The 25,427-nt window shown below is 41.0% G+C and overlaps 1 protein-coding gene across 8 annotated transcripts in view; it reads left to right on the plus strand.

The window, feature by feature from the left end:
• WDR7 (WD repeat domain 7) overlaps positions 1–25,427 on the plus strand; it is a 355,172-nt gene that overhangs the window by 12,315 nt on the left and 317,430 nt on the right. For 3 of the 8 annotated variants that reach the window (XM_027960762.3, XM_042239237.2, XM_060405559.1), the window contains exons 2-6: positions 10,298–10,469; positions 14,329–14,435; positions 16,181–16,259; positions 21,696–21,870; positions 24,522–24,598. In XM_027960762.3, coding sequence (XP_027816563.1) covers positions 10,311–10,469; positions 14,329–14,435; positions 16,181–16,259; positions 21,696–21,870; positions 24,522–24,598 — 597 coding nt within the window. In that variant the 5' untranslated portion in view covers positions 10,298–10,310. Of the gene's footprint in view, positions 1–4,220; positions 4,306–10,297; positions 10,470–14,328; positions 14,436–16,180; positions 16,260–21,695; positions 21,871–24,521; positions 24,620–25,427 lie in introns of all 8 variants that reach the window. The other 5 variants (XM_060405555.1, XM_060405557.1, XM_060405556.1 and 2 more) reach the window with 3 other exon arrangements.

Genomic DNA, 25,427 nt, shown 5'->3' on the forward strand with positions numbered 1-25,427 from the left:
GAATCACAAGGGGGAAAGTAGATTACATGTTAAGCCTTTTATTAAAAGAACAGTCAAATTTGAAAATATTCCTTTGGGAGTTCCCTGGTGGTCATTAGGATTCTAGGCTTTCATTGCCATGGCCTGGGTTCAATCCCTGATGAGGAACTGAGATCCTACAAACCGTTGAGTGAAAGGAAAAGAAAAAAAAACCCTCCAAATCTAGTGAAAAAGAGGGATGAAAGATTTTTCCCGTTTGTCTTGAGTTTTTCTTAGGGTTTGTTAGGCCTTTACAGAGCTAAGCAGGAGAAAGCTGAAGAAATAGGAAGAAGATAACTGGAGAGTACACTGTACTGGAAACCCAAGAGAGGAGAGTCAAGGATTAGCAAGTGATCAGCTGTGTCAAGTGAGTAGCTATAGGAGACCGAATATCACCTAAGGGCTGAGTAGACAGTTAGGAAAGTAGGAATCCACAGTCTAAGGATGTCCAAGCATCCAGTTTCCAAACTTCTCTCCTGGGACCTTGCTTCTCTCTGCAGTTCTGGAGAGTTATTCCCTGGAGGAAGAACATATCAAAACTGTTGACCTCTGTGTATCGGGAGATCTTAAGTGTCCTTAGATTAAGTCTATTTGAAGATACAATCTCTGCTACATGAGGCAGTGGGTAGTAAGGAAATGGAAACTTGTGTTAAAGGCCAGGGGGTTTCAAAGTGTTGTCATTACAATGAGAGAAAGAGAGAGAAAATAGGAGAAAGAATGAATGTGAGAGGGAGGGAGAGAGAGATTACCAGATTTACATGCAGGGGCTGGTAACAAGTGAAGGTATTTTGGACAGAAGTGAGATTAGAACATGTTTGAAGAACAAAGGCTAATTTAATTGAAAGACAGATAAAATGGTAGTCAGTGAGAGGGCAGTTTAGGGAATGAAGTTGCTCAGTCGTGTCTGACTCTTGGTGACCCCATGGTCTATAATCTACCAGGCTCCTCCGTCCATGGGATTTTTCCAGGCAAGAATACTGGAGCGGGTTGCCATTTCCTTCTCCAAATTAAGAGAGTAAGATCCTTCAAAGAGTCCAGGAAGAATTTAAATCTAATTTAAATTTTCTTCTAATTTAATTTTTTGCTGATTTAGATTTAAATTTCTTCTAAATCTAAAAAGACGAGATATTTCTTCCTCAGAAATAGCTTGCTTGGCACACAGTGAAAGCTTAATAATAAATGCTAGTTATTGTGATTGTCCATTTGTTCCTTCAATAAATATGTATTCATTCAACAAGTAAATATATATCATTCAACAAATTGATACTCCTCTGCCCATGGAACTGTCCAGGCAAGATGGAGTGGGTAGCCATTCCCTTCTCCAGGGCATCTTCCTGACCCAGGGATCGAACCTGGGTCTCCCACTGCAGGCAGATACTTTACTATCTGAGCCACCAGGGAAGCCCCAGTCGGTCAGTAGTGCTGGTGGTTTAGTCGCTAAGTCCTGTCTGACTCTTGTGATCTCATGGACTGTTGTCTGCCAGACTCCTCTGTCCATGGAGTTTTCCAGGCAAAAATACTAGAGTGGTTTGCCATTTCCTTCTCTAGGGGTTGTCCTGAACCTGGGTCTCCTACACTGCAGGCAGATTCTCTACCAACTGAGCTACCAGGGAGTCACTAGTAATAGTCTGTAACTATTCTGGGTGCTGGTAAACCACCTCATCTCCTAGTGGAATGCAATTTGCTTGATAGTGATTGAATAACGAAGATGGTGGACTTAAGTGAATGATCTGGTTTTACTCTAGAAGGGCACAGCTTTTAGTGGAATGGGTGCCTTTATAAACAAATAATTTCACACAGTGGTGAGTGCACTGCACCAGTGCATAGAAAATGTTGTGGAAACATGATTGCAGGAGTCGGGAGTCATGGGTTTTGGGATCGGTCCCTCACAACAGAGAAGAACTAGTCCTGGAACGGGTTATAGGCTAAAGTCAAATGTTTATTAAATGTTTTTGAAAACTCACGTTTGTGTGTGTATGTGCATCTTAAAGAACTTGGTGAATCAAGGCCCTGTGTTTTATTTTATTTATTTATTCTTTTGGCTCCACCACACGGCTTGTCGTGGAGAAGGAAATGGCAGCCCACTCCAGTATTTTTGCCTGAAAAATTCCATGGACAGAGGAGCCTGGCAGGCTACAGTCTGTGGGGTCGCAAGAGTCAGACACGACTGTGACTGAGCACACACGGCACACGGCTTGTGGGATCCTGGTTCCCGGACCAGGGGTCGAGCCTGTGTCCCCTGGGGGGGAAACGTGGAGTCCCAACCACTGGACTACCAGGGAAGTCTGTGGGCCGTTTATTTATTTATTAACCTGTCTTTTGGAATACAGTGAAATACCCAAAGGTAGGGTTTATCTTGAGAATTAGGATTTCCACTCAGTCCAGCCTCTTATTTCTCTTCCTTTTTAGAGGTATAGTTATCATTACTATTTTTTTTTAATTGGTACCATTACAGAATTTTTGTAAATATTTGTGTGTATGTATATATGTATAGATGTGTGTGTGTATACATATATATAGCTCCCCTTTTAGAACCCAAAACAGGAGTGTCTTTTATATACTGTACTGCACCTTTTCCTCTTACTATATATTTTGGAGATTATTTCTTTTATCATGCAGCAGTGTTCCATTATAAGACTCTCTAATAATTTGTTTAATCCCCGACTGATGGACACTAAAGTTCTTTCTATGAACCCATTAACAATTAGAGGAATTTTCAAATATGTAAAAATATTAATAGTAAGAACAATATGGTGAGGACTGTTGCACTAAAAATAGCTTCAACACTTATTTTTATGGTTGAAGTTTCCTAGTGAGCCGATTCTGGGGAAGGGAAGCAGGTTTGGTCAGAGGGAGGAGTTGAGGTGTAATGAGTCCCAGCAGAATATCAGGTGACCCTGGAAGGTAAAAAGAAGATGGAATTACCCCTCCAAACTATCCTGATGTGAGGGGGACTGGCCTTTACAGTTTATCTCCAAATTGAGCTTCCCTGACAGTTCAGCTGGTAAAGAATCTGGCTGCGATGCAGGAGACCCTGGGTCCATTCTTGGGTTGGGAAGATCTGCTGGAGAAGGGATAGGCTACCCACTCCAGTATTCCTGGGTTTCCCTGGTGGCTCAGTCGGTAAAGAATCTGCTTGCGGTGGGGGAGACCTGGGTTTGATCCCTGGGTTGGGAAGATCGCTTGGAGAAGGGAAAGTCTACCCACTCCAGTATTCTGGCCTGGAAAATTCCATGGACTGCAAAGAGTCAGACATGACTGAGCGACTTTTACTTTCACTGTCCGCATTGATCAGTCATTGGATGTGGGTTGCAGGCAAGGTGTCTCCCTTTGGCCGGGGGCAGTCATTAGCCAACTGACTAATGCCAAGACAACCTCGTGGTCTTAGCCGCTCGGATAAGAAGTCCGTTGTTCCTCGAGGCAGATCTGGATGCATTCCACCCACCACACTGAAGATCGTATTTCATCTCCATCCTTTCCAATGCCTCTTACCCTCTCTTCCTCTCCCCATGTCAGAGCCCAGACATCAGATCATTTTATCCATAGATACTACAGTTCTGCTTACCTTTGAGTAATGTGTTTTTGTAAAGTCTAGATTCACCAGATTGACTGGAGAATGAAGTTTTCTGATAAATGAAATTTCATGATAAATGAAGACACCGTAGAATACAGGAGGGCATTTATTTCCTTAGGAATCAGGTCTGTGTGCTCCTCTGAGCTCTGAGATCAGTTTGTGGTGTGATTTTGAGAGAGTTAGTGATGGACCTAAATGAGTCTAGCACTAGGCGTTACGTTTAGACAAAACCTTGTAGTCTTCTTTCCCTTTTATGGCAGATTTTAATAAAAATGCAAAACAGTTTAATTTTCTTTCCTATCAAGTTTGAATTTGGAAAATGTAAGCACCTAAGCTATTCTGTACCTATTTATTTATTTATGTTTAAATTTAAAAAATAATAATTTTTACTTATTTATGGCATTCAGGGTCTTAGTTCCCTGACCACGGATTGAACCTGTGCCCCCCTTGCTGTGGAAGCCTGGAGTCTACCAGGGAAGTCGCTGCCTATTAAGGGAAGAGAGGTCTACCAAGGGGATTGCAGCTTGCAGAGCCTGAGATTAAAACCTCTTCAAGTGAAATTTCAAGGTGTGGTCTGTGTCCCCTGACAACTTTTTGAAAGGAGGATATTATTGTCCATCTTTTACAGATGGGGACGCTGAGACCTAGCCTAGAGTGGTAACTTCTTCAAGACTGAATAGAAGAGTCAGGATTTGAATATAGTTTTTCTGAGCGTAAGTTCATTGTTCTTTCAACTGTTATTTTTGTTGCTGTTGTTGACTGCAGTACAGTTTTATTTCTACTTAGAACTGAGAAATAGGTGCAATCAGGTGAAACAGAAAAATATATGAAATTTAGGTAGGCAAAAGCGATGACTTGGTTTTTATCTCTCAGACCCCTGCTCTTTATGATTTGATTTTTTTTTGACTTAAAGATGATTCAAAATTCATTGTATAAATACTCTTGATGAGAAAGCTAATCCTCAGAAGTGAGATGCTGTGATCAAAGACTGCATGGTTAGTGGCAAGATGAGGGATAGAATCTAGGAGTCCCATCATTTCACTCTAAAGCCTTTTCAGTAAAAAGATTATATTTAATAGCCAATGTCTAAATATGATTTTAAGTTAGATTTGATACAACTTTTCTTAGTATCTCAGTTTGATACGCAGTCCCCTTCAGGCAGCAGATGAAGTTGCCAATGAAGAGAGCAGTGGAATGATGATGGCTGGAAAACCATCATCCAGCTTTGCAGTGACATTGCCGTTTAATCAAAAAATTCAGACTTAGATTCCTGTGTCTTGCCAAACTGAATAGTTAGCTCCTGCCTTGTTTGCCAGCTTTTTCTTCTGGTCAGTCCCTCGGGACTAGGTTTGCTTGGTATGGATTCTGTGGTTGTCTCAGTCAGTCCTTCTCAGAGGTGTTTGCCTGTTCTGTCCTCATAAGCCACGCTGTCCTTCAGTTCACATTATTCGTTAAGTACTTGTGGTGGCTATTCTACTTTCACTTTTATTTTATTGGATTTTTAAGATGCTGGGAAAAAAATGTTTTCAGAGATTTACATTTTTTCTGGACTGAGATATATATTTCTTTGTATTAAGAATGTTCACATCATTTGGTCATATAATGAACTAAATATTTCTCATCCTGTTCTTTCTTCCTTTTGATGTATCTAAGTCATGTACTCACCTGACATATAGAGCCAAATAGATCCAGAAAACTTTGTTATACAAAAAGAAAATTGAAGAGAGGAAAAAAAATGTGTTGAAAGCCCACATGTCTGTGGCATAATGACTGAGGATTATGTTGAATTTTAGGTAATTCACTGGACATCAATTGGTTTGGTTACAGCTGACAAGTACCATGGAAGACACAAGCTGTTTATCTTAGTTTTGAGTAAATGAATTAGTCTCTAAAGACAGGTCCAGGTTATTAAATAAATACCAATGATTGAATTATAGAACATATTTACTTATAATGATTTTTTTTTCTTAGTAGATGTTCAAGAAATTTCTGCTGCCTAATTATTACACTGTGACCAGATTTATAGTTTTTGAAGTATTCTTTCATATGCTAATTCTAAATGCATTGAAATACATTTAGGTCAAAACAAGTTCTGAAAGTAATGTATCTTTTCTCTGATTCAAAAATTCATGTTAGAATCTTGTAGTCTTCAGTTGTCATGAATGAATGTGTTTGTTGTATTTGCTAAAGGGAATTGTAAACTTTTAAGGAAAATTAATTTTATCTCTGATCTGAGAATAATTTGTTTCAATGGAGAACATGTTATTATACCTAGTAAAGTCAGAATACATGTAGTTTTACAAGAATAAAAATGTGTTCATACATTATTAGGTACGTGTCCAGTTTTGTATTTATGGCATCTAATTATATGTACCTCACATTATTTCTTCCTTCTTGCTGGTGAGTAGATATGTTTGCATTTTTAAGGAGAGAATAACTTTATGTTTTCCAGCAGAAAAGTGTTATTCTCTTAGAAAAGTCATAGAATGAATTAAGAATCTTGCAGGAAATAGCCACAAAATTATTTGATTTCCTCTTTTTTGAGAAGATTAATTTTGTTTGGGAATGTGGGGTCTTAATTCCTCGACCAGGGATCAAACCTGTGCTCCCTGCATTGGAGGCACGGAGTCTTAACCACTGGACCCCCAGGGAAGTCCCTTGTACCAGTCATATTTAATCAACATTAGCAGAGTCAGTGCTCCCCAAATTGATATATGAATTTGATGCAGCGCCAGCCATAATCTCAGCAAGCTTTTCCGCAGAAATTTACAATCTAATTTTGAAATGTGTAGAGAAATTAAGAGGACCTAGGCTATCTAAAGGAATCTTGACTATAAGAGCTAACACATTTTAGAGCTGGAAGGAAGTATCACTGTGTTTTGTGGGGGTATAAATTTCTTGAATTCTCTTAGAAGTTAGGCAGGACTAACTTTTATAGATTGGGCTTGTATAAAAATTAAATATATAGACATTTTGCCGTGTCCCACCCCAAGCCAGCTAAGGCGCATTCATCCTTCACATGTTGGCGTGATGAATTTTCATTACCTTCTGCCAGTGTGTGGAGGGGCCTGGCCCCCAGTCGCAGGGTGACGGTGGTTATTTGTCTCCCTGTTCTCTCTCACCCCCAACAAAGTCCCCCTCCCCTTGCTTGTAGAGACCTTAAGCTTTTTCCTCAGAGTAATTTCTTGTCATTCTTCTTGCCTCTTCCTTTATGCCATGGGTTTTATTCTCACACACTCTGAAGATGCAGTGTATTTGAGTGTGCAGTGAGAGAGATCATATGTTTATGTGTAACTCAAAAAACCATGGCCTTATACAAGTAGGAAGTTTGTTTTTCCTAGCTAACTGAAAGTCTAGTCTAGAGTTAAAGGAGTTTTTGTAAAGGATGAGCTCCCCTATTTTAAAAATATCCTTGAGCTCTCCTGACACATAGCATCTTAGCAAGGCTGTCTCCTTGTCTGAGGAGAGATGGCAGAGCCAATACCCAAATGTAACTTGACGGTTTTCTCTGCCTCCAACTTTTGAATGTGCTCAAAATCCATTTCCCTACAGTCTGCCTCCAGCTCTGATTTAATACCTTCTTTATCTAGGAGGCTTTTCTATCAAGTCTGTTCTGAGACTCAGGAACACAAATCTATTTCTCCACTTGAGGCCTATAAATAAGACTTTCTGTCCCCCCCCCCCCCCCCTACTCTAGACAAGATCTGGGCTCTTATTCTCCTGTTCTTTTAATACCATCTTCCAGTCTGACACCAGGTCCTTTGATTGATTATTATTTGTGTGGAAATTATTTCTATCTCTTCTGTATGTTGCTGGGACCACCCTAATCCCAGCAGTAAGACAGATCAGTCTCAGTTAGTGATTGTGACCTCTCACTACAGCTTTATTTCAGGTATTCTTTTATGACTTTTCAACTTTTAAATATTTCACCCAGTAGACACTTGCTGTTTAGATCCAGGATTGTGTATAATTTAAGGTCCTTTGGCAGGGTATATATATCTGGGGGTCAGGACAGGTTAGTTTCTTCAGTCTCACTCATGTCCTTGGAAATACAACAGTGAATTTTGAATTCTGGTTCCCCCTCTTCCCCAGGTTGATTGGACAGGTCTTGCCTGATTCCTTGGATAAACAGTTATTGTAGCAGATAAGATGATGTACTAGGATTTTCTGGAAAGGATACAGTGATACCTTTGCCATGTTATGGGCAGTTGTTTTCTCTTATTTTAAGGGCTGTGAAATGCATTCTTCTTCCAGGTTTCTTTGAGCTCCTCGTCACTTGAATACCAGAACGTTCCTTCCTGTTGCACCAGAACAGATACAGCTCCCTGTCACACACATATTCCTTAGTCCTGAATCTGTGTATTTGCGTTCTCTTCAAGCTAGGTAGATGCATTGAATAGGAGTCCTCACCTATCGAGAGAAATGGTGTTCTTTCTTTCTTTTTCACTTTTTGGCCACATCACATGGCGTGTGGGATCTTTGTTCCCCAGCTGCGGACTGAACCTCTGTCCCCTGGAGTGTAAGTGTGAAGTCCTGACGATGGGCTGCCAAGCAAGTCCCCGGTGTTCTTTCTTGATCTCACCATGTTGTGTTACTTGCTGTGAGCTTATTTAGTTGAGAGAAATCTTTGGTGATACATCTTTAAAATGAATGTCGTCACCATGGAGAAGTGAACTCCTTCCAGATTCTCTTTTTGAGAGTCACTGGTGGATATGTTATTCAGCCAGTAGCATGCTGTACCCAATTTTTTAAAACTGGCTCAGTGCTTTGTTTCATTTACTAATGTTAAATAGGAATATGGAAATAATTGTTAATGTCATGGTAGTCTATGAACTGCTGGTACATAAAGGATTTTATAAACGAGAAAGGAAGTTGGGATTTTTCCCTCAAATGCGTACCTTTTACTTGTAGCGAACAGATGACGCTTGGGGAGAAACAAACTGATGAAAGCCATTTTGTTGTTGAGGCGCTAAGTTGCGTCCGACTTTTTGTGACTTCATGGACTGCAGCACGTCAGGCTTCCTTGTCCTTAACGGTCTCCCAGAGTTTGCTCAAACTCATGTTCATGGAGTTGGTGATGCCATCCTACCATCTCATCCTCTGCTGTCCCCTTCTCTTCCTGCCTTCAATCTTTCCCAACATCAGGGTCTTTTCTGATGAGTTGGTTCTTCACATCAGGGGGCCAGAGTATTGGAGTTTCAGCTTCAGCATCAGTCCTTCTAATGGATATTCAGGATTGATTTCCTTTAGGATTGAGTGGTTTGATTTCCTTGTAGTCCAAGGGCCTCTCAAGAGTCTTCTCCGGCACTATAGCATAAAACCCATTAATCGGAACAAGAAATAAAAGATGCAGTTGTATATAGATTGCATTTGGTAAATGTCATTCGTAATTTTTTACTCGCCTCATTTTCTTTCCAGGGAGTGGATTTTTGTTTTAGTTTTTATTAGTTTAAAAAGTATAAGTAGTGGATTAAAGAAAAGACTTTTGCTAAAAGCAACCAGCAATGAGACCATAGATATTAAACTAGTTTCTTTCATAGAAAATGACTATTCCTTGAAGTGTTTCTGAAAAGTTCCTAGGACAGTCTTAGATTCTACAGTGTCTAGATTATACACATATCTTTTGTTGCCACTTAAAAATCAAGTCAATCATGGGATTCCTCGATGGTCCAGTGGTTGTCAGTTCCCCACACAGGCTTGATCCCTGGTCTGGGAAGGTTCCATATGCAGCGGGTCGGCTAAGCCTATGTGACACAGCTGATCAACCTGTGCTGTGGAGCCCCCCAGCTGCACATAGACAAAGTGAAAGGCGCTCAGTTGTGTCCAACCCTTTGTGACCCCATGGACTATACAGTCCATGGAATTCTCCAGGCCAGAATACTGGAGTGGACAGCCTTTCCCTTCTCCAGGGGATCTTCCCACCTCAGGGATTGAACCCGGGTCTCCTGCATTGCAGGCAGATTCTTTACCAGCTGAGCTAAAGAAGCCCCAACGAGAGAAAACTCGCACGCAATGAAAGACCCAGTGCCTCCAAAAACAATGAATAAATAAATGAAAAACAACCAAACCAATCATTGCCTGGTTCTTGGGGCCATTAGGTCAGCCCAGCTGGCAGGGCTCTCCTGAGGGTCTGTGAGGCACTGTTATCCCCACAGGAAAAGCAGTGAGGAAAGCAGTCAGATGGCTGATGACGGAGGCCCAGGCTCTCCGGCTGGCCAGCAGAGCAACCTCTGGACCCTGGTTCTGTCAGCCCAGACCAACTGTGAGCTCCGACAGGCCAATCTGAGAGGAGGAATCTGAGAGCTACTGGTTTACAGGAAGCACCGTGACAAGGCAACCTGTGCGAGTGGATTAGAATACATTTCAACTAATAGCATGAAGCTTCCCTGGTGGCTCGACAGTAAAGAATCTGCCTGCAAGAGACCGGGGTTTGATCTCTAGGTCAGGAAGATCCCCTGGAGAAGGGAATGGCAACCCACTCCAGTACTCTTGCCTGGAGAATCCCATGGACAGAGGAGCTGGGCAGGCTATAGTCCGTGGGGTCGCAAAGAGTCGGATACGACTGAAGCGACTTAGCATGCATGCATGATGTTTAGGGGAATTTTTGGCACTAAGGAAGTTCAAGTGGGCTTCAGAGTAAACGTGTGTGATGTGTTTTAGAGGGAAATACCGTAGCATTTAACGTTGCTCTCGCTGCATCCCCAGGTTTGCCGGCAGGATGGCAGGAAACAGCCTCGTGCTGCCCATCGTCCTGTGGGGCCGCAGAGCCCCGACGCACTGCATCTCAGCCGTGCTGCTGACGGATGATGGGGCCACAGTCGCGACCGGCTGCCACGACGGGCAGATATGCCTCTGGGACCTCTCCGTGGACTTGGATGTGAGTGTTTGAAATGCCGATCGTACTTTTTGCATGCAAAAAGCTACTTAACAAAAAATAACAGTTCCAGAATAATTTTACCTCTGTATTTTCTGTGAGATACATTTTGTGTTCAGAATGATGATCAGCATTACTCATCAGAGCTGACTTCTGCTGGTTTGGGGCTTGATTTCCAATTATAATAGCTATCCTACCTGGCTTATTATGTTACATTTAAGATATTTTCAGGAAATTTCTAATCATATTGAAGGAGGTTTCCAAAAAGATACTAAATAACAGTTTTGAGCCTTCTGAGATCAGCGTCTTGAAGAGAGAAAAACTTTGTAAAAATGTACAAAACGTACGTTTTTTTGCCTTTATTTTAAAAATCAGTGTGTGGGTTTTTTTTTGCCATTCTTTACTGCTGTGTGCTCTGCTTCTGGGCACTGTCTGTGGACAGATGCTCTTTTTCCATATTGTAACCTCCAATCTCTGACAACTTCCCCAGGAATTTTTCTGTAAGGAGGAACAGAGAAGATGGGATGATAGTTGTCATGGAACGTAGAGGCAAAAAAGTTGCTTTTTTAAGTAAAAAACTTTTTAACAGCTTTATTGAGATAAAGTTTGCATCATGCAACACACCCTTCAGAGTGTACAATGTGATGATCTTTTACTCTGTTCACGGACTTGTGCAGCTCTTACTGCAGTCAGTTTTAGAACGTGTTCATCATCTCAACCAGCTAGGTAGTTCAGTGGTTAAGAATCTGTGCTTCCACTGCAGGGGGCTCGGAGTCAATCCCCGGTCGGGGAACTGGGATACCACATACTGTGTGGTGTGGCAAAAAATAAAAAATAAAATGTCAGAAATTGCAGAAGTAGTATTTCATGCGTACGTAGAGAGATGGAGATAAGAGTAAAGGAGGGAGTCTGTTAATGAAGGTATTGTCTCCTGTACAAAGTTTTATTGTTTCCACTACCTGTAGAGCTATAATTTTGGAGAATAAAACTATAATTGCAGGGAATTTTATAATACATGGCACTAATGAAAGAAGTGAAACGTTATGGTAAAGGCTCAGCGTTGCAGGCAAACGAAGTTGGCTTGAATCTTGGCTACTCTAGTGTCTAGCTGTGTGACTTCGGGCAGTTTACTTACCTGTCTCAGGCCTTCGTCTCATCATGTTTAAAATAGGGTCAACCACACAAGGTTTCGGTAAGGATTCTGTGAGGGAAGTTATATTGAGCGGTTATCACAGTGCTTGTACATGGTAAGGATTTATTTAATGAATAATTATAGCATCTCAGGTAATAGAAAGGAAAAAACAAAAAACTTAACTAAAAGAAAAAAGAAAGGCGTGTGGAATGATGTCTGACTATAGAACGAGTGGCCTCAAGGTCCCAGACTGGGGCCTTAGTGCTGGTGTTTAGTCTTAAGAACTGTCTCATCACCTCTTCTAATTCTAAACGTCACTCCTTGCCGCTGATAACTGGGTAACTGTCGCTTTTGAACTGTGGTCTTTGAGGATGGATTGTTTTTTGATCGGTTGAACAGATTATCTTATATATCTCTGCACTAGTTATATGTGAAATGTTTCTTAGTTAATAAACGTGACAAATTTTTATGGAATATGGTGAGATAAAAATAGAAATGCCACATTTTTACTTTTCCTCTAATTACGTTGGTGCTCATTGTGTGAAGCCTCCAAGTTTGCTTCTTCTCAAAACTGCTTTGGCCATTTGGTGTCTTCTATGGTTCTACACAAATTTCATCAAGGTTTTTTCTATTTCTGTGAAAAATACCATTGGAATTTTGATAGGATTGCATTGACTGCAGATTGCTTTGAGTAGTATGGACCTTTTAACAACATTAATTCTTCCAACCCAAGAATGTGGGGTATTTTTCCACTTATTTATTTTTCCATTTCTTTCATTAGTGTCTTATATAATTTTTGGAATTCAGGTGTTTCACCTCCTTGGTTAAATTTATTTCTTTTTTTTTTTTTAATTTATTTCTAAGTAATTTATTCTTTTTGATGCTATGGTGAGTAGGATTGCATAATTTCTCTGTCTGATAACTTGCTGTTATAGAAACAACAGATTTTTGGATGTTTATTTTGTATCCTACTTTGCTTAATTTCTTCATTAGTTTTAACAGTCTTCTGGTTGAGGCTTTAGGATTTTCTACATATAAGATCATGTCATCTGCAGAGAAAACATTACTTCTTCCTTTTTAACTTGGTTGCTTTATTTATTATTTGTTGCTCAATTGCTCTGGCTGCTGTTGTTGCTAAGTCGCTTCAGTCGTGTCCGACTCTGTGCGACCCCGTAAACGGCAGCCAACCAGGCTCCCCTGTCCCTGGGATTCTCCAGGCAAGAACACTGGAGTGGGCTGCCATTGCCTTCTCCAATGCATGAAAGTGAAAAGTGAAAGTGAAGTCGCTCAGTCGTGTCCGGCTCATCTCGACCCCATGGACTGCAGCCCACCAGGCTCCTCAATCCATGGGATTTTCCAGGCAAGAGTACTGGAGTGGGGTGCCATTGCCTTCTCCGAACTACTCTGGCTAAGACCTATATTATGTTGAATTGAAATGCCAAGAGTAATCATCCTTGTCTTGTTCTTGATCTTAGAGAAAGGCTTTTAGTGTTTTCTACATGGGCTTGTTCCATATGGCCTTTATTATGTTGGGATACATTCCTTCTACACACAATTTGTTGAGACTTTTTAATCAGGAAAGGAAATTGAATTTTGTCAAATGCTCTTATTGCCCCATGAGATGATTATGTGCTTTTTTTCATTCAGTTATTTTTGTTCATCTTTCTAGGTTTTGGTGAGAGTACAGTCAGTTCTAGTTACTCTATTATGACTGAAAATGGAATTTTCTAGCAAGGCCATGTACATTGAAAATAAAACTAACCATTGGTAAATTTGATTTTCTAGGGAAAAATTAAAGAATTGACCAAAAGCATTTTTTTTCCAGTGGAGGAATATGAAATCTCTCTTTGGAAATGGGGTTGGTTATATGAGAAAACATTCATATAGGTGTGTTCTAACCATAAACAATGATGGTATTTTTCTTTCAATTATAATTATGCAAAATACGACTAAGGTGATTTTGATTCCAAAACTGATAGCATGAAAGGTATTAATCATTCTCTTTTCCTAAGCTGGGTATTGACTATGTGGTTAGATGTTTTTTATATCTGGTACATATGTTATAAATATTGTATATGTATAAAATATTAAGAAATATATCCTGAAATTACTTAAAGCCCTGACATCACCTAAAATAATAGCATGCTGTTTGGTACAAAGTAGATGAATTTGGAGGCTGATTGCCAGACTATTTTAGAATAGTGGGTATTAAGCCATCCTTTCAAAGGCACTATGGCAGTAAATCATTAGTCTGTGCAGATCGTTATTAGTTCCTGATAGTTAACGTTGATACCAGCTTTTGGTAGGGTACCTGTTCTCTATTTTTTGTGTTTGGGATGTCAGTCTAGAGGCTCTAAATGTGCTTTCAGATCATGGAAAGTATTATTTTTAAAAATAAGTGAGGGGAAATTATTTTATATGCAAATTCAGTCTTAACCTGATTTCTCTGTGCAGTAGAGCTCTGTGCTAAACACTGCCCGCTTTAAACCTTGGCAGTATCCCTCTCTGTATACTGGGCAAGTAATGTCACCTCTTGGTGTTCCACTTTCGACTTCAGAACCATTGGTGGGGTAATGGTGAGCACTGAATTGGTGGGAGTCACTGTTTCGCTGCTGTTGGTTTTTGGTGTCCTGAGCAGTTCTTCTCAAATCTGTATCTGTACATTTATACTGAATATTTAACAAGATTCCTAAGAACGACTACTTTAGAAAACATATTATGTATTTCTAGGTCAATCCCCGAGCACTGTTGTTTGGTCACACAGCATCAATCACCTGTTTGTCTAAAGCTTGTGCGTCTAGTGACAAACAGTATATTGTGAGCGCATCTGAGAGTGGGTAAGTATTTTCTTATTCACTTTTCTCCTCTTAAGTCTTTAATGCAAATAATACCAGTGTATTAATAAGTAGGGAATTTTATTTTATTTTTTGGGTATCTTTTAAATAAATGTCTCAGTTGTCTCAACATAAAGCTATTTGAAATATGGTTTTCAAAATGAATTTTATCTTTATTAATGATTTTTATAGTACTTTTATTATAATTTATGGTTATGTCTCTGCCCTGCTTTTGAGAAACTCAGAATACCGTAAAAGTTAAAGTATGGTCGTTAATCCCCATGGCATTTTTACTGAGTTGGCAGACAACTTTGAGAGTTTTAAGAAACCTCAGTGATGCTAGGTTAGCATAAATTTGGAAAATGAAGCCATACAAAAGTTTGATCAGTTATATTGATGTATGTCAATACGCTAACGTAGCTATATCCATTCCTAAGTCTCAGAGCTTGCTTTTGGAAAGGTGGGTCATTGGACAGCAGGTGAAGGGCCTAGAATGGGGGGAATAAAAACTTTTGGGGTGTTTAGAAAATTGTGTGTTTATGAAATACATTACTGAAGAGAGTCGCGGAACGGGAAGAGAGTTTTTTAAGAAATTGTCCCTTCAACTCTCTATAATTTATGAATTTGAAAAGAACCTTGTGTAACTGAGAAGCAGTATCAGGTAAATTCATATTAGAATACATATTCTAAACAGATAGGTGAGTTTCCTTTGAAAAGTTTATACCACATGGGATATAGGAAAGTGAAAGTTGTTCAGTTGTGTCCGACTCTTTGCAACCCCATGGGCTGTCCATGGAATTCTCCAGGCCAGAATACTGGAGTATTTTTCACCTTTTCCAGGGGATCTTCCCAACCCAGGGATCGAACCTAGGTCTTCTGCATTGCAGGTGGATTCTTTACCAACTGAGCTGTCAGTGAAGCCCTACGGCATCTTAAGGAATACCCTAATAATAAGCATCAGGATCACTGCATTTTATTAATGTTCGCCTCTGTGAAATAAATCTTCAGTTTATTTCTTTGAAGGACAAGGCATATTGACATTTCTAATTTTGAACGCTGTCTCTTTAGTTTGAGATAAAGCTCTTTTCTTTTGGTCAGTCAGTTCAGTTGCTCAGTCGTGTCTGACTCTTTGGGACCCCATGAACTACAGTAAAACTTCTGCAGCAAATGTGGAATCAAAACTGGAATATTGTTTTTAATTTGCGAAGATTTGGAAATCAGTTGACCTTAAGTTTTGTGTTTTGCAGTGCTAAATTTTCTAGCTATGTTGATAATCAATGGAAAATTGGAATGGTTTAAATTAAACATTTAGTTCTAGTTTTTGTCGCCTGCCCTTTTATCTACCACTTAGGCCTGTGCTCTGCTTCATTATTATCCTCACTCTGCGCTTGAGGGTGAGAGAGCAGCCACTCTGGCACAGAGGCAGAGGAGGGGAGTTTGGGAGGGCCTCCTACCAGTTCTGGCCAGAACCGCTCCTAAGACTCCACCAACTGACAGGGAACCAGGAAGTGTAGTCCTCTCTTGTGTCCAGAAAGAATGTGGATCAGGGCAAGGGTGGGTAGGCTGGAGGGGAACTTAAGGCGGTGGCTGGGAGGGTCAGGAGTTTTGGTGAACAGCGATAATGACTATATGCTGCTTTTTCTGAAATATGTACGTTTTAATGGAAGCTTAATTTTAAACTACCGTGACAAAGTTGAACCGTGCTTTTAAAACTCAGATTTAAAGTCAGCGATTATTTTGTTTTATAGGGAGATGTGCCTCTGGGACGTGAATGATGGCAGATGTATTGAATTTACAAAATTAGCTTGCACACATACTGGCATACAGGTTGGTATTGATTTCTGCAACCGGCCAACTCAGCACCCATGGTCAGTTTAAAACGTGTTTTTTTTTAAACACTGAGTCTCTATTTTTCTGTGAAAAATGGGTGGGAATGGGTAATGGGACAGGAAGACTAGAACTGCAGCAGTTGAAATCTTCTTCAGAAGACAGTGTAGTGGGGGAGGAAGACCGAGGAGCGGAGACGAGTGTTGAAAGGTGTAAGCCAGCCGTCGTCACTGCTGTGTCTGCTCTTGCTAGGTGTCTTGGTTACCCAAGTGGGAGCCCCTTTGTTGGTTGGGTAAGCATTCTACATCCTAAATAATGGAATTCACTCTTGCTAAAGCCTTTGTGATTCCATTCATGACTGACACAATCCATTAAAAAAAATTTTTTTTTTCCTTTTTTTGGCTGCTCTGGGTCTTTTCTTGTCGTGGTGCGCGGGCTCAGTGGTTGAGGCCTACAGGCTTAGTTGCTCCGAGACATGGGGGATCTTGGTTCCCTGGCCAGGGATTGAACCTCTGATCCCTGCTTTGGAAGGCAGGTTCTCAGCCACTGGAGCATCAGAGAAGTCTGACACAATCCACTTTTTGGATGATACCCTTTTCCTTGCTTGTGCAGTTGGCCTTGGGTCTGTAAAAGATATGACCTTTTCACATACCTAACTTAACTCAGGAATTTACAGGAATTTATAGCCTCTCGCCTACATTCCTGGTGAAAGTGAAGTCACTCAGTCGTGTCTGACTCTTTGTGACCCCATGGACTGTAGCTTACCACGCTCCTCTGTCCATGGGATTTTCTAGGCAAGAGTACTGTGCCGGGGTCCAGCCCCGGTGGATCCAGGGAATTCGAAGGGTGGACGGCGTCGGCGTGGAAAGACTTGTTTATTTATTAATGAAAGATTAGATTAAGAAACTATAGTGTAGTAAGAAGATTAAGTGGAGGAAGAGGGCTGAATAGCTTGGTTTACGCGGAAGGCCAATAAAATTCCAGACAAGGAATTTGCACCATCTACGTTGGGCCACCGGCGCCCGCTTGAATATCTAAGGGTGCCTCGCCTTAAGCTCCCTTTCTCGCGGGTCTTAACAGCCGGGGCAAGTAAGTAGACCTGGCGAGCCTCCGCGCCCCAGGTGGAGATTCAGCCCGAAGTTAAAGTAAAGAGCAGAGAGAGGGAAAGAGAGAGAAGAAAGAGAGAGAGAGACGCGGGGGGAGCCAGAGTCCCAAGAAACCAGGCCGGTAGACTAGTTAGAGAAGCTGGTCCAAGAAGCTGGCCCCCGGCCCCAAAAGCTGGCCCCGAGAAGCTGGCCCCATCCTTTATTGTTCAGAAGGCCTTTTATACTTTTGATAAAACAGAGATCAATGGGTAACACAAGATTATGTAGCGTTCGCAGCTCAGACTCTTTCTATACATCATTTGGTATACAAAAGGTCTCAGGTGATTTACATTATCTTCTGGCCAAGAGGCTTGTTAACACTTTTTGGCTCTCTTCCTTAATGAATGTTAATCTTGTTTCCCCTGAAGTGTTTTTCTTTAATCTACATCTCCTTAAAGCATTAACATTAAAGTTACATCTCTATAGAACAAAGGTGCAGTGGGACACAACAAAGAGGGTACTTAACTCAAAGATCTAATGTTGCTAACACAAGGTCTACTACTTGTTTTTCTAACTATATCTACAACTAAAGGATGTGAAAATTTGGCAGCAAATATTGACTTAACAAATGAAACCTTTAATCAGTCCTATTCTAAAGATTTTGACTCCTCGGAAGCCCCTACATTCCTAGGATGTTTTAAGCTTCCTGTGCCTCCTGCGGTCAGGAGGCCTCAAACAATCACACGCGCAGCTGTAGGAGTCCTGCAGGCAGGCTAGAAAGCCATCAGAGGAGTATTTGGATTGAAACACTCTTTCAAATGCAGAAGACTAAAGCCCTGAATTGACTTTTTCCAGAAAATGTCAGAAGAGTGGAAAAGCAGAGCACAAAAGCCGGCAGATTTTTGTTGGGGTACATGCTTAGGAATTTCCAGAGGGGCCCCTGAAGTCTGAGCACGCCTTGCGTATGTCAGCTTCCTTCCTCATGACCTTGTCACGGGCGGGATTCCTCACACTGGCTCCCAGCAGTACTGGAGTGGGGTGTCATTTCCTTCTCCAGAGGATCTTCCCAACCCAGGGATTGAACCTGGGTCTCCCACATTGTAGGCAGACGCTTCACTGTCTGAGCCACCAAGGAAGTAACATATTCCTGGTATTCCCCCCTATTCTTCCATAATTGTCAAATTCTTTGTGCTTCAGGTTACTCATCATTTACTGCATTGAGTGTTGGGAAAATTGCATTGTATATAGAAAATGTGATTTATAGTCTTAATGGGGAAGGAGAGGGAGAGGAGGGAACTCAGGTTTATAGCAGATATCTAGGCCTTTCTTGTGTGGTGTCTCATTTAGCCCCACCCATATTCTTATGCATCAGATAGGAGTATATCCTTTTACATGCAAGGAGGCTGATAGAGTGATTAAATAACTTGCCCCAGTCTCACAGTGAGTCATTCCCATCACTAGGATCTCAGAATAGCTTTTCTTGACTCTGGGGACTCTGTTCTTTCAGTTACATCATACTGCTTCCCTTAAAACAAACAAAATAATTTGTTGAGAAAGAACACCTTCTGTACTAGCACAAATTAGAAAAGCAATGGAAAATGTTTAGAGATGGTTAGTGTGATATAGGTCTTTAGTGACTGTTTCTTGCCCTGGCAGAGCCTTTTAAAAATTGCTTTTTCAATGCTATTAGGGCATACGCTATTTTTTTTTTCTTTTTAAAAATTTTTTATTAAGACTGATTGATTTACATTGTTGTGTTTCAGGTGTACAGCTTTTTCCCTTTTAATTGCTTGTTATCGTTATTGTTTTTCCATTCATATTTAGCTCTGTGATCCATTTTGGATTTTTTCTTTTTTGGCCTCACTTTATGGCTTGTGCCATCCCATGGACAGAGAAGCTGGGTGGGCTACAGTCCATGGGGTCGCGAAGAGTCGGACACGACTGAGCGGCTTCACTTTTCACTTTCATGGCTTGTGGAATCTTAGTTCCCTGACCAGGGATTGAACCTGGGCCCTTGGCAGTGAGAGCATGGGGTCTTAACCACTGGACCGCCAGGGAATTCCTAGGACATACGCTTTTTATTTAAAGGGCCTATATTACTTTTTTTTTTTTAACCATATGAAGAGTCATTAAGTTTATAAAGAGAAAAAGGATAGTATATCATTTAGATGCATTGACTTTATAGATAATTTAATTGAAAAATTATACATCAATGTCATTCAGACTCATTGGATATAAATATATTGACTGCTATAAAATTTTATGATTGAAAAACTTTTGGCTTACAGTTTAAGAAAAGTTAATCAGTGTATCTTCAGTGCCTCCTCTTCACCAGATCTGGTATTTAGGCCTTCTGTATTCCGACTGGCAGTCATCCCTAAGGAGAAGATGCTTTTTGGCAGATTTACTAGTGTGTGGCCATTGTTTCCTTTGTGATACTCACCCTCTCAGGTCCAGAAGCAGGTTGTTCTTTTATATACGTAGAAATGGTGAACCTTGATCACACTGGCACTTACTGAAATCACAAGGAAGTGCCAAGTTATTAAAAAACTCTTGGGGGCATCCATCTTTAATAATTGGAGAACCTTTTTCTCCATTAAAGTAACCTTTTTTTTTTTTTTTGCCCATCTCAAAGTGTCTTGGAGTTAAATTAGTGTTTGGAAGATGGTTCAGTTCAGTTCAGTCGCTCAAGTCGTGTCCTACTCTTTGAGACCCCATGAATTGCAGCACACCAGGCCTCCCTGTCCATCACCAACACCCGGAGTTCACCCAAACTCATGTCCATCTAGCCGTTGATGCTATCCAGCCATCTCATCCTCTGTCGTCCCCTTCTCCTCCTGCCCCTAATCCCTCCCAGCATCAGAGTCTTTTCCAATGAGTCAACTCTTCGCATGAGGTGGCCAAAGTATTGGAGTTTCAGCTTCAGCATCAGTCCTTCCAAAGAATACCCAGGACTGATCTCTTTAGGATGGACTGGTTGGATCTCCTTGTAGTCCAAGGGACTCTCAAGAGTCTTCTCCAACACCACAGTTCAAAAGCATCTATTCTTGGTGCTCACCTTTCTTCACAGTCCAACTTTCACATCCATACATGACTAGAAAAACCATAGCCTTGACTAGATAGACCTTTGTTGGCAAAGTAATATCTCTGCTTTTCAATATGCTACCTAGGTTGGTCATAACTTTCCTTCCAAGGAGTAAGCATCTTTTAATTTCATGGCTGCAATCACCATCTGCAGTGATGTTGGGGTCCAAAAAAATAAAGTCTGGCACTGTTTCCACTGTTTCCCCATCTATTTGGCTTGAAGTGATGGGACCAGATGCCATGATCTTCATTTTCTGAATGTTGAGCTTTAAGCCAACTTTTTCACTGTCCTCTTTCACTTTCATCAAGAGGCTTTTTAGTTCCTCTTCACTTTCTGCCATAAGGGTGGTGTCATCTGCATATGTGAGGTGATTGATATTTCTCCCAGCAATCTTGATTACAGCTTGTGCTTCTTCCAGCCCAGTGTTTCTCATGATGTACTCTGCATAGAAGTTAAATAAGCAGGGTGACAATATACAGCCTTGACGTACTCCTTTTCCTGTTTGGAACCAGTCTGTTGTTCCATGTCCTGTTGCTTCCTGACCTGCATACAGGTTTCTCAAGAGGCAGGTCAGGTGGTCTGGTATTCCCATCCCTTGAAGAATTTTCCACAGTGTATTGGGATCCACAATAAAGCAGAAATAGGTGTTTTTCTGGAACTTTCTTCCTTTTTCCATGATCCAGCAGATATTGGCAATTTGATCTCTGGTTCCTCTGCCTTTTCTAAATCCAGCTTGAACATCCGCAAGTTCATGGTTCACATATTGCTGAAGCCTGGCTTGGAGAATTTTAAGCATTGCTTTACTAGTGTGTGAGATGAGTGCAATTGTGCGGTCGTTTGAGCATTCTTTGGCATTGCCTTTGGACCTTTTCCAGTCCTGTGGCCACTGCTGAGTTTTCCAAATTTGCTGGCACATTGAGTGCAGCACTTTCACAGCATCATCTTTCAGGATTTGAAATAGCTCCACTGGAATTCCATCACCTCCACTAGGTTTGTTTGTAGTGATGCTTTCTAAGGCCCACTTGACTTCACATTCCAGGATATCTGGCTCTAGCTGAGTGATCACACCATTGTGATTATCTTGGTCGTGAAGTATCCATAGACACATGTAATATGTACCATATAGTATGCATGTGGTATATGTATCGTAGTATGTACTATATATCTGGAGATATTGCTGGAGAAATTGAGCATCCTACTAAGCTTGGTGAATGTATGTGAATCAAGTATCTTAAGTAAACATTAAAAAAAATTTTTTCCTTCTAGTTCTATCAGTTCTCTGTTGGAAGTCAGAGAGAAGGAAGGCTTCTGTGCCACGGTCATTATCCTGAAATCCTTGTGGTGGATGCCACCAGCCTTGAAGTGTTGTACTCCTTAGTCTCAAAGATCTCTCCAGACTGGATCAGCTCCATGAGTATTATTCGATCCCACCGAACACAAGGTCAGTGTGCCCTTTAGGAATTTCTGCACTATGATGAGCTTACTATAGGATTCTATAGTGTATCAAATATTAATATACTTGCTTATATTGTATTCTTCAATTTAAGAAATAGCGACTCTCATGATTTGTGGTCTGTCTCTACTTTCATAAAGGAGTCTTTGATTGACCTAAGATTTAACGTGTTAGACTGTCTCCATTCCAAGGAATAAATCACTGGTTTTTGGCAGTCTTAGAGCATGTCAGGAGGAACCATAGTTTGTGTATCTCTTGGGCCTGGTTTGGTTACTTGCTATGAAGAGGCATAGGAAGTATTTCCATTTTATGTGAAGGGAACGAAAAGGGAGGGGATTATACACAATTCAATTGAGTGACTGTTCCTGGTAAGCGCTTGATGTGTAGTTAACATTCGACATATATGAGTGTGTTTTCTCCTTTTCTGTTGAAACTGGCAGAAGTAATTGTTGGGGAAGAGGATAGTAATACTGAACATGGAATGTGTATTCGTATGTGCCTTTGGAATACTCCTGTAAGCCCTCCTGATGACTGCGTGGTCACGTGCTCTGCTGTAAAGGCTGGTCTGTAACTACTGTCACCATCGACGTGAGACTTCATGTACAGAGTGCTCCCAGCATTGGCACATGCTTAGCATTTCCATACAGTAACCGCTTCTCACGGTGCTCGGTGTCACAGCTACTGCCATCATAGGATGTGTGGATGAGGAGGCGGGTGAAGTTTAGCGTGATGGAGTCTCCGCTTACGGTCACAGAACAAGCCTGTGGCTTCCTGGCGCCCAGACGGACCCCGGAGCGGTTGCTTTTACCACTGGGTTACGTCGTGTCCATTGGTGAACTGCCTTCCCTGGGAGTTTTCCGTAGCTTTTTATTCAACAGCCATGCCACAAATATTTATTGAGTGCCTACTCTTTTCTAGGTGCAGAGGATTGAACTACTGGCAGGACTGGAATTCTAGGAAGGGAGGATGATATATAAACAATGGCAGTTCGGTGTAACATGTGAAAAGACAGAAAAATAGTAGAGGCTAGAATTAGCAAAGACAGTGAAGGGGCTTTGAGGGCAGCTAGGAAGGCTGCCCAGATTCAATGAAGTCTCATCTAAGCTTTGAGAGGTGAAGAGGAGTTTGTCCGACATGGGGTTGTGATGTTTCTGGCAGAAGTAGTTTGTACACAGGTACATAAAGCCTTGAGGGCCTATCCCAGGTGGCGCTAGCGGTAAAGACCCCTCTGCCAGTGCAGGAGACATAAGAGTTGTGGGTCTGATCCCTGGGTCGGGAAGATCCCCAGGAGGAGGAAACGGCAGCCCACCCTGGTATTCTTGCCTGGAGAATCCCATAGACAGCGGAGCCTAGTGGGCTATAGTCCACAGGGTCGCATGGAGTTGGACATGAATGAAGCGACTTAGCACGCGCACACATAAAGCCTTATGTAGGAATGCGTGGGAAATAGCCATCTGTGAAACATACATGCTTGTATTATGGTCTGAAGAGGGTAGAATGCAACTTTAATGGAAAATGTTGTGCTGTACCTACAGTTCTAAATGTCGTCCGTTTATAGCGTCGCTACCGTACATATTTTCAGTCTGCTTTGCCATATTCTCGTGTGTGGAGATTTGAGGATTTCTAATTTATTGGCATATTGCACTTTTGCTGTAATTGACATTTATGAGCAGTTCTAGCTTCTTTATACAGTGATCATAGAATTGTAATCAGTGCATTTCAGCACTTAAACTTGCCTAGGGAACCAGGCAGTACAAATAAAGTTTTTACTGAAAGATAGTAAGCAATTCTTTTCAATAACAGTGATGACTAATCTGTACTGATGGGCTAAGGGCTATACCTGTGGTGTCTTAATTCTCATAACACCTTATTAAAGTAAGTGCTATCATTGTGTTATTCATTTATATTTGCTTACAGATAAGCAAATTGAATTTAAGGTAGGTTAGTTCAGTTATCCACAGTTCAGTGGTTAATCAGCGAAGAAAATGTGATTTTTAACACATCCCTCCATTGCTCTGGAGCCTGCCTTAGACTGCTTTGTAAGGCCCCGCCTCTCAGAGTTCATGAATATCACTGTGGTGCTGTGACTTTTCCGTCACCCGAAGCTGATGGATTTAGATTTTACATCATGTCTTTCTCTTGATCATGGTCTATGGAGAGTGCAGTGTGCAATAACTTGTCTAGAAGGCAGGTGAGGTGGGTGGGAAGGAGGAAAGGTGTGCCCTGAAGACACGATATGAATGTGCTTCCCCAGGATAAATAAAAGTGAACGTTGAGGAATAAAAGTTGTTTTTTAATTTTTAAAATTTGTTCTTAAAAAGTTTAAGGTTAATTGTAGACATGGTAATCAAGAATATTTGAAATTATTAAAGCCTACAAGTTAGAAATAAGAAATCACACAGCTTAAAACAGGTTTTCTTTGAATTCCGCGTTTGATCATCTTTATCAACCTGTGTCTCAAAATCTGGTTTCTGTTATTTCCTAAAACCTAGAATTAGGTTTTCATGCTGATTGTAAAACATGCTGTTATTTAGTTTCATTAAAGCAAACCATGGTCCACGTCACCGTTGTGACCATGTTCCCGTGTAGAAAGCAATCGTACTACGCTGGTAACCGGTTGCTTCTTCCTTCTCGGTTAGAGGACACCGTGGTGGCACTCTCCGTGACGGGCATCTTGAAGGTGTGGATTGTCACCTCGGAAATAAGTGACCTGCAGGTGAGACAAAGGAGGCTGGAAGTGAGTTCTCTGTTCTTGTTCTTGAGAAGTCTTACATGGTAGTCATGATAGGCTGGAGGAAAGAAAAAGCTTTCCTTTTCCATACTTATTGACATAGTGCAGAAGATTCCCCTAGAATGCTATCTCTGTACATGAATTATTGTTTTCCCTTTTGATGGTAGACATCTGCTTTATCAAGGATACAAAACAGAGAAACATATTGTACAGAATATGGAGTAGAGAAGCATAGACGAGGCTTTTCCTCAGCTGCTTCTGTCTAAATTGAAAAGGTAGCTTGCTTGAGGCGGGCGGAAAAAAGCAAACTGCTGCTAAAAGGGTATGAAGCCAGTCTCAGTCCTCTGAGTTCCTTAGGCTTGAATTCCTTCTTGCTTTTTATCAGTGAGAAAGGCAGATCAGGTATCTGGCAAGAGATCCTAATCTCGTCCGTTAGGGGATTTTTAGACATTGAATCTGGGAGAAACTGGAGGAAATGATGTTTTCTTTTCTTTTTTTTTTTTAACCTACAAGCTTATGTCAAAAACTGACAGAAATTAAGATTAACTAGCATTTTTAGCATTTGTCATTGCCAGTGATGACATTCTGACTCTCATTAGTCTGTTAATCTTGAGTAGCTTTGTAGCAAATACGCTGTGCCCACGTGACGTTAGAGTACATTTTGGCTGCCTTTTACTACCTTAGTCCTCAACATGAGGGGCTAAATTGATGAGCACATCAAGTGATGTCTTTATTTTGTTTTGTTTTCTTTATCATTGTGTGATAATTTAAATTGACAATCCTGCCAACCCTGAAGTTTTTACAAATGTTTCTC

The sequence above is a fragment of the Ovis aries genome, chromosome 23 (assembly GCF_016772045.2).
Source record: "Ovis aries strain OAR_USU_Benz2616 breed Rambouillet chromosome 23, ARS-UI_Ramb_v3.0, whole genome shotgun sequence".
Lineage (NCBI taxonomy): Eukaryota > Metazoa > Chordata > Mammalia > Artiodactyla > Bovidae > Ovis > Ovis aries.